The following is a 10081-nucleotide window of genomic DNA, read 5'->3' as shown; positions in this document are numbered from 1 at the left end:
GCAGAATTGCAACTAAAGCGCAAAGCAGCGCTTTTGTTTAAGGTATGGTTACACTGTGTTTAAGGTAAAGTAACAAAAGCTTCAAGTTTTGTTACTTTGGTCTAAGCATGTGTCTACTCTATAGTGTTCAAGCAATGGGCAAAAACTGTAACACAAGGCTTGATCAGAATCCCCGCCCCGCTGCGTGACGTGTTTTCAAGCACGTGGGTTATCTTATTTGTTGCAGGAAGTGAAATGAAAATGGCTGCTTCAGATGCACTGCTAACGGAATCGGCCCTTGGATGGTCCATTTTCGCAATTGTGCTTCTGGTAAGACATGCGTTGAACCCCGCTCCTAACACCTTAAACAATGTTCGTAGGAAACTGAAAAGATAAAGTTGAATGAAATACTTATGAATGCTTACTGTATACGGTAGTAGCTAGCAGGCTAGCCAGAGAAGCTAACTATGGTCTTCAAGTCAACTTACAGTCAACATCAAGCTAACGTCAGTTAAGTTTTTCGTAGGTGAACATTTGATTTTATTTGATTTAATTGAATTGAATTTAGTGAAAGTTCAGAGCCATTAATCCACTGGCCGTATTCTCGAGGTTTCCTAGTTCGCTGTGCAATAATCTCTAATATGAGCGTCTAACGCTAGTTATCTAACCTGGCTATCGATAGATAGCAAACAAGATAAGATAGTTTACTAATTGAGTTTGCGTGTCACCAAGCTACAATCAAAACAGAATCATTTGTGAGAGTTCTCAGATAGATATTACAGTGAGCAGACTTCGTTGTGATTGACATTAAGATAGACATTAAGATATTAAGATAGTTGTAACGTAGTGTTACAACGTGAGCTGTAAAACTTGACAGTATGGTATAGAATCATACGCGGTAAATTTTAGAAGTCATAACGTTACTGATCACGAAAGCAAATTGGAGTGGTGAATAAAAAGGCGACTAAGAACATGTCCTGATACTTTGCTTATTACACGCATGCCAATCAATGATGTCTTTAACAATTTAAAGTAGCCTATCAAGTACCAAGACCTGTCGTTCTTGTTGCATGTATGAAGTATAAGTATATACTCTCTTTTGATCCCGTGAGGGAAAGTCTCCTAAATGCTTACTCGGAGTTCATTTAACACATCAGCAGACTGATTCAGGCTGTTTGTTTGCACAGTTTAATGGCTCCAGTATTTTATTTACACTTAATAAGATGAGAAGTTGCACCTCACAAAGCCTACTCTTGTTAATTCATGTTTGATCGGCGGTACCTGGTTTACATTCTGCGCGTGGGAGCACTATCTGGCAGGATGCTCCACCAGCGGCTTAAGTGAACAGGGCCCTAATTGATCCTGTCTGAAAACGGCATCCCTTGATCACAGGGGATTGGTTTTAGCAGTGTCCTTACAGCAGTTTGTGCGCACATGGAATATGACCTTGCTGGTTTGAATGAGTCCAATGCCAGTTGTACCAGTGTAATGTTGTCACTATAGTCTGCGGTGCTGTCAAAAAAGATGTCATCTGAGCATAGTTTATAGTCTCCTCTTGCTCCTACAGAATGAACAATGAAAGGGCTGGTGGATATGTGGATTGCATAATTCCTTAAAGGAATTAGCCTAAGCCTCACATAGATAAGAACATCCTTCCTACAGAGTTTGGGCTGGCTATAATACTTTTCATGATATTAATGGCCAAACATTGCTTCCCCAGGCTGTCGAACTGAATATCAGTGGCTGGAAAGTATGAAGACTGAAATATTTAAAGACCTTGGTTCTGGGACATAGATGAGGTTTTGAACAAAATTGAAGTTGTTTGTGAAGCAGCAACCTTATGACCCTTTCACCAGATATGCAAAACAAACATTTTATAGGCCTATATCTCATGACTCACCAGCGCATCAGTTTCACTTCCCGCTCTCTGCATCAGCTGATTACACAGTAATTGCATGCTTGTGCATCACTGTACAACTTGCACAGACCAACGAAATACACAGTCCAGGCCTAGTCAATAATAACAGCAAGTTTTTTGTTTGTTTGTTAAACAGTAGTAGTGTTTATTAGGTAGGAATTAATTAATTTCAGCCCAAAATTTTGTTTGCAGGTTGATTAAATGTCACTGTGGCAGATGAGTCCCATCTCTCTATCCCAATTCCCAGCAATTGTTTACCTAACCGACTACACTTTTGGGTATTTAATTGAACAGTTAACGGATTTGCAGGAAGAGGATTATGGCTTCATTAGAGTTTAACACCTGATCGAAATATGAATGAAACAGCAATTGTAGAAGGAGTCTGCTTCTCTTGGAATATTGGAAAATGGAACATTGCAAAGTGACTCCCTCTCGTTTTATTGTCCAGCTTGTTACCTGGACACCTAACATGTCAAGAATGGTCTCTGACTGAACATAATGAGTCCCTGCTCTCATAGGCTACAACAGTAGTTCTACTCTTGCCCCAATAATGAAGAGCACACTAGAAGTCAGCACACTAGAATGCTGTTCCCAAACTGATTTAATGCACTGGTGCACTGGCCCACATCCAGAAGTGGTAATCACAAGGTTCCTAGAGGCTATTGAACTGGGTCAGTTACAGCACCCCCTACTGTTATGCAAAAGTTGGCGTTCATCTAAGAATGCAGTAGCAATACACCATGTCAAATTTCATAAACTTTAGCTTAAACTGTAGACCACAACTGTAGCTTAAGCGTTTTTTGAGGTATATAAATGCGTTAGTTGCAGCCCACCTATGGCCAGAATTTCACGAAACTTGGCGTGTGTCTAGAGGTACAACATTGTGATCCTACATCTCATATGCATGTGGTTCACATGTTCTTGTCACAAGATATATTGGCGATTGAGGATGTGGTCAGAGGGTGGCTTCAGGGACACAGAAGAATGAAGGGAACCCAGTGTTTCCCATACGTTGACTAATCTGTAGCGGGCCGCCATAAGATCAACACTGGCCGCCACACAATAATGTTCTATGTTGTACTAATTAAATTAGATAAAATCCTTTCATTAAAGGGAAACTTGGCAGAATTAGCTATACCCCCCCCCCTCTGGTGGAGAAGTTGTGCATTATGCTATTTCAAACTGTGGAAAAAGGTAACAATAAACAAATGGATTTGTTTACAAGCTAGCGAAACGGTTAGCACAAGTTCGTCAGAACAATGTGGATGTTACAAGGTAAGAAACACGATTTAAAACGAGTTTCTTGTTTCTCACTTCTCTTACCGGGACGGTAGTCCCAAAGTTGCAAGGTTGGTTTTCCGCCTGGGGATGCTAGGGGGAGCGGGGATAGTCATTTTCACCGGAACACGTAATTTAACCATCCAAAGTCCAGGACCAGATAGGATTACTGGGAGATTGCTAAAGATCTGTTCAGAACAGCTCTGTGAGGTGTTCACTGATATTTTTAGAATGTCCTTAAAACAGAGATGGGTTACAAAGATATGGAAGGAATCCACTATAGTCCCAGTGCCAAAAAGGTGGTGGTTAGTGGAGTTCGTTGACTATTAAAAGCAAATATATCGGGCGAATGTATGATTAAGATTTGAACCTGAAGCATAGACGGTGGCGCAGTAATATCAACGCGGCAAATGAGTCTTCCAACAGAAATAAATATGATTTTACAAAATGCCAAATAAAAGACGACAGAAACTGTATTTCGCTACGCTACTTGTTTTGGAACATCAACGAACACCACTAACCACTCGGTGAGTTGCACAGTTTTGAAAAACTAACGTTAAGGGTTGTTTTAGGACATGTTTGAGTAGCCTACTACAGTATGCCCATTGCCAGCCACCCTGAGAAGTCAAAGGCGATTCAAAACGAAATCAGAAAAAAGTCGAAATCAAAATTTCGGTGTCCACCACTCTAGTTCATCCAAAACAAACCAAAAAAGGGCCTTAAAGTGCTAAAAACCGGGATTTCCCTTTAAGGGTGGGTGAGGCCTTGGATCCTATGCAGTTTGCATATAGGGCTAATAGGGGGGTAGAGGATGCCCAAATTACACTACTTAACCTCCTGTACAGTCATCTGGAAGGTCCTGGCACACATGCCAGGCTCTTGTTTCTGGACTTTTCTTCTGCTTTTAATACTATCCAGCCACATGTTTTAGTTAGAAAACTACTAGTATCAGAATTTAATCTTGAGAATAATCTTGTGGGCTGGATTATGGATTTTTTAACCAACAGATCACAGAGAGTAAAAGTCGATGGTTGTCTTTCAGAAAGGCGTATCTCTTCCACTGGCTCTCCTCAGGGTTGTGTACTTTCCCCTCTGCTGTACATCCTCTACACAAATGACTGTAGAAGTCAGCATATGCAATAGGCATTTTATAGAATCTGTTCTCACTTTTTCTTTTATTGCCTGGTATGGAGGCATCAGTCTTAGGGACAAAAACAATCTTAGCCACATTGTGAAGGTGGCTGGGAAGTTGATTGGCTGTCCACAGTTGTCCTTGCTGACCATTTATGAGAAGCAAGTCATCCAGAAGGCAAGTTCTATACTGGACTGTAAAAATCATCCCCTTCACTGTTCATTTGAAGCTCTTCCCTCAGGCCGGAGACTAAGAGTCTAATAGGACAAAAAAACTATTTTATTCCTAGTGCAATACGCCTGCAAAAATTTGCACAATTTTGCTTTATTGCACAGAAACGATTCTGATGAGCATCTGTCAGAAACGTAGATTGATAAGACAGTTTCTTTCTTTCTTAACCGTCTTGACTTATATTAACCTGTGTCTTTTACCCCATCTTGTGTCTTTGTCTATCTTGTGCTATTTATGTGTACCTGACTGCGAGACAAGTTTCCCTTTGGGACAATAAAGTTAACTGAACTGAACTGATCCAAATGATTTCTAAACGGGTTTATGAAGTTGAAATAGTTGCCAATGCCAAGTTCCCCTTTAAAGGGGTGGTTCAGGATTTTGGACATAGGACCTCATTTCCAAGTAAGCAAGTGTGATATTTATCAGTGGAGACCGTTTTCAACACGTTTCATCCAGTCCTTCTAATTGCAGAGTTAAGCAGGTGCTAGGCTAGCGCCAATCAACGGTATGTGCTAGCCTGCCACTAAAAACAGTCTTACCCACTCCAAAGTACACCCAAGGCAAATAAATTATAACACCAGACTATCGATGTAAATGTCTGTATTGATAGTTTTATTTCTAACATTATTCTATCCTTGCATTTCAACGATCGCATTACATTTTGAGGGACTAGTGTCTTAGCAGCTGCGAATTATACTTGCTCCAGTTAGTAGTACTGCGCCAAAAGTAAACAGTAAAGCGCTCAATGGGGATACCTAGTAGTAGCCTTGGTAATATCAGTCCGCCCGCTGAGATGCAAAATGACTACTACCAACTTCAGGGAACAAAGTATAACTATTGCAACGCGATCGCGGGGTAGTTGTATTTCTTACACTATTCTATCAACACAGACATTTACATCGATTGTCTGGAATTTGCCTCGAGTGTCCTTTGGAGTAGGTAAGACTGTTTTTAGTGGCAGGCTAGCACATACCGTTGACTTGCGCTAGCCTAGCACCTGCGAACTCTGCAATTAGAAGGACTGGATGAAACGTGTTGAAAACGGTCTCCACTGATAAATATCACACTTGCTTACTTGGAAATGAGGTCCTATGTCCAAAATCCTGAACCACCCCTTTAAGCTGCGCTTTTTACGCACATAGCCTTTCCTTGCTCCGCCCCACTCTCTCTCGAACGGAGCCGCTGCCCCTCTGCATGTACACTTAACAAAACGTTAACAATTGTGGAAGGAGTGCTGTTGCCACATAAAATCATTGCATAGAAAACTGCTGCGTTCAAGTTAACTTTGCTAACGTTGTCTTCCCAATCTAACATAGTAGATTGTGAAGACTAAACTAAGTTGATGTTAAATGTACTTGCCCAAACTATATTATAGTAAAAGAGATAAGGATGAATCAATCTATAGTAAAGAGTGAGGAGGCAATTCCTGGATTACTAACCCTCCTTATTATCCCAATTGATTTATTCACCTTTTTGCTAACCCAGTCAGCTTGATCTTTCCATTTTAAGTTCTCATCAACAATAATTCCTTCATGGTTCCTCCATTACAAACATCTTAAAGTGACAGTAACTCAACTTAAACCTACACACCTACAGTGTATTAGCACCCCCCCTCCCCCCACTCCGCCATGGGAAACACTGGAACCATATTCTCATAGCACATGTGCATGGTTAAACTAAACATTTCATTGAGAAACCTATATAAAAAAATATTTCACAAAGACCCTAATTTCTGCATTTGCAGTCTTGGGTGCATCGTTTGGCGAGTAGGTAGTTCTGTGAAAGCTGCTTCCAGTCTCCCCGGCTTTAGGTGTGCACAGCACAGGGTGTTACCCAGGGACAAAACACTTCTATTCTGCATCAGGCTAGTGGGGCTACAGGTGCACCTTCATTTCTCAGGTGTTTTAGTGTCCTGGGACTAGTTGACCAAAAACTAGCGGTGTGGGGGCTATATGACCGTGCTAGCACTAGCAGTAAGTCTTAATTAATGTATTCTTAGTGCTTTCTGTCTGGCTTATCAAAGTGGTTGTGGTTTAAATAGATTGCAGTTTATCCCTAGATGACTTGCACTCTTAGTCTTAAATAAGGAATAAGGCCAAACGAGTCTAAAATTAGAAAACAATAGCCTATGTCCAGTGAGCCTTTTCTTGGCTGTGTCAAAGAAAGGTAGCCTTGGATTAAGAAGACAAAAATAGAATTCCCCTGTAAATTCCTGACCTAAAAGAATAACATTTTGTTACAGTGAAATGGGTAAATGTTTGACCTGCGCAATGTTGTGCTGCTTTGCTGGCGTAGTCTGAATTCCTGCTACAACTGCGTTATTTTTTTGTGTCCACTCACAGGTCATCTTGGCTTTCTGTTGGGTCTACATCCGGAAGTATCAGAGTCGCCGGGAGAGCGAGGTCGTCTCCACCATTACGGCGATATGTGCCCTTGCCGTCGCGCTGATAACGTCTGCTCTCCTGCCAGTGGATATCTTTCTGGTGTCCTTCATGAAATTCCCAAATGGCACCTACAAGGTATTAGTCCACTCCATTTGCTTAGATAGTCCTGATAGCCTGGAATCAGATTTGTGCAGGCCAGGGCTCACCCACAGTCTATCAGCCATTTTCTTGATGGTACACCGCGCAAATGTTATTATGGACGGTTATCTAAGTCTAGAGACTTAAAATTTAATTAGCTCTGTAATGAATTGAGGCTTGTGGGTAATACATAAGACTGACCAGCGTCAGGATATCTTAAAAGTGGTTAGAGAACAGGCCGCAGATTGTTACGGAAACGTTAATGAAATAGTCAAATGTGGTATCATTTAGTCCATGGACAAAGTTGCACATTTCAAATGCATATCACAGGCCTCATTTAAAACTGGGAGATCGAGCTGAGATAATTGGATCAGTGGCACTCTAGCTGCAAAATGCGAAGGCAAACTGCTCAATATGGAAGTGAGTACAAAGTAAATGTAAGACTCTGTGGGCCTATGCGTTTCCTGGTGTTTGCTTTTTAATTTGAAGGACAACCTGTCATTACAACTTTGGAAGATGAATGTGCATGGAGGAGATAAGAAACAGTGCAGTTCTGCAGTTCTTTCATACGTTTTCTATACAACCTGATCCATTGGCCTGCCTGCTGCTGTGTTGTTGCAGAGGGGCCTTCTCAGTGTACAGATGAGCGGGGGAGGGAGGGGTGGGGGATGAAAGCACACAACACACTCCACACGCTAGCATTTACCTCCAGTAGCTCTACCCTAAAGAGATTATGGTAATGCCAAGCAGGTCACAGAGATGACTGATGATGCCCACTCATAATTCCAAACTTGGACAGATTGCTTGAGGGTTGGGGGGTAAGGAGGCGGCCTGCTGGAGGGTGGGCTGGGTGTGGGGCTGGGGAGCGCAGACCAAAGTGCTTAAATCTATCCATGCTATTTTCTAAAAGCCTGTATTTTTTTTCCTCCAGAGGAGTTGGTCGAAACGAGATTGAAATGGCTTTTATACAGGCCCAATGCCATAAGCACACAGGGGGAGTCTGTCGACTCCAGTTTTTGTTCAGGGGAGGCTTGGACTGTTTGTGCAATCCCTAAGCATAACTCTCTCATGCATTTGCATTGGTTTGCCCCTTTCAATGCATTTACATTAGGGCCGACTGTGGGTTTTTCACTGCAGAGGTTTTTTCCCCCCATGAAAATAAATTATACCTGTGTCCTATGACCGAGGACTTGCTCTATAATATAAACATGACATACTTGGTTGTCTGCATTTTGTAGTGTGCATGTTGTAGTATATTAACTACTTACATGGGCTACTTAGTCTCTTGTTGCAATAGATGGATAGATAGATAGATAGATAGATACTTTATTGATCCCTAGGGGAAATTCACAGTCAACAGGAAGGTCACAGTAGCATACAGACAACATACACACACACATTCACTAACAGCATAAAAAGTAATTAAAAGTATATAATATAAAAAAACACAACTAAGCAATAAGGACTGTAGAAGATAAAGAATATACTAAATATACTAAAATTCAAATTATACTAAATAAAACTGAATCTAAATCAATTCTAAAAAAACAGTATCCACATAGTGGGTGATTAATCAATCAGGTGCGCTTGCAATGACTGAAGCAGGGACTGAGCCTGTGGTCCTCTGTGCATAAGGTAAGGTAAGGTGCTCTTTGTGAATGAGTGTCATGGTGATGGTGCAAATGAGTAAGTCAAACGAGTAAGTCAAACCGTGCAACAGTGCAAGAATAAAGTCTATATATCTATGTATAAATAACTATATTAAGAAAGGTATAAGTGTGGTCACAGTTCGGCTGTGGCATGGAGGGAGGGGTTGTGCATATGTGCTAATAAAGCACGCAAACAGTGAGGCAGAAGACAATGGTAAAGTGGCTAGTGGACAGACAGTTCAAGACATGGAGGTGGTGAAGATGCAGACAGACTATGCGGAGAAGTCTATTTCTCCTCTTCCCTGCAGTGATGCATTGAACAGTTCAATGGCCCTGGGGATGAATGACTTCCTCAGTCTGTCTGTTGTGCAAGGCAGTGAGCGAAGTCTCCAGCTGATCAGGCTCTTCTGCTTAACAATAGTGCTGTGCTGTGGAGTGGATGACACTCATTGTCCAAGATGTTGATCAGTTTGTTCAGGGCCCTTTTGTCAGATATTGACGTGATGCACTCCAGTTCAGCTCCCACTACAGAGCCAGCTTTCCTTACCAGCCTGTCAAGTCGCCCCGCATCCTTCTTCTTTGTGCTTCCTCCTTGTTTTACCAAGTACCCCAATTTGATTAGCAGAGCACATCAGTTGGGTTGTGTAGCATTTCAGTGTGATGCAACTGTGTTGATCTGCTCAGTCCAACAAGATGGCTTCAGGGCTTGGATGGAGTTCACCAGCCGACTGGCGAAAAAAGAGTGATTTACTTCAGTGCGCTCGACAGCAATTCTCTCTGGCATTTGGACGGGCTTTGAAACCCTGTGAGTCATCACAGTGTCAGGTCACGTTTTTGATGGAATCTCTGGTCACAAAAGAGAGGATTGAGAAGACGAAAATCATCTCACCGAGAGAAGCATATGTTCTAATAACACTGCTATGACTCGCATTGTGCAATTAGCCACAGATATTTTTTTTATCTCTGATTTAAGCACGTGCTAGTTTTGGACGTTTTGTCCAATGCTTGATGCATTAAACCATTATACCCGGTTTCCCTTTAGCAGGGTAACAAAACTCAGGAAAGTATTTTAAATTCATTCATGTAATGACCTAAGTAATTATGTTGAAAGACCTCATATGAAATCGTTACTTTTTGCTGCCTATCATAAAGCTTTTAAGTTCATCCCTCTCTGAGAGTGAAAAAATGGCAGTTGATGATGGGGATATTTTTGAAAGCCTTTTGATGTTATGGGACCTAATATAAATGAAGGGCAAATTGCAAGTTGAGCAATGAGCAAAATGCTACACTAAAGCTACACTTTTGCATGACTCACCCATCTTTGCCCTCAGGCTCTTGCTCAGGGTATGATGAATTAAGAAAAATGATTTTG

At 41.5% G+C, this 10081-nt stretch overlaps 1 protein-coding gene across 1 annotated transcript in view; it reads left to right on the top strand.

Annotated features, from left to right (window-relative positions):
• The first annotated feature begins 214 nt into the window (after positions 1-214).
• lmbrd1 (LMBR1 domain containing 1) overlaps positions 215-10081 on the top strand; it is a 91132-nt gene continuing 81265 nt past the window's right edge. The window contains 2 exon segments of the mRNA XM_048269702.1: positions 215-309; positions 6881-7057. Coding sequence (XP_048125659.1) covers positions 235-309; positions 6881-7057 — 252 coding nt within the window. The 5' untranslated portion in view covers positions 215-234.

The sequence above is a fragment of the Alosa alosa genome, chromosome 18, assembly GCF_017589495.1.
Source record: "Alosa alosa isolate M-15738 ecotype Scorff River chromosome 18, AALO_Geno_1.1, whole genome shotgun sequence".
Classification (NCBI taxonomy): Eukaryota; Metazoa; Chordata; class Actinopteri; order Clupeiformes; family Clupeidae; genus Alosa; species Alosa alosa.
This window is presented reverse-complemented; position numbering and strand designations above follow the sequence as displayed.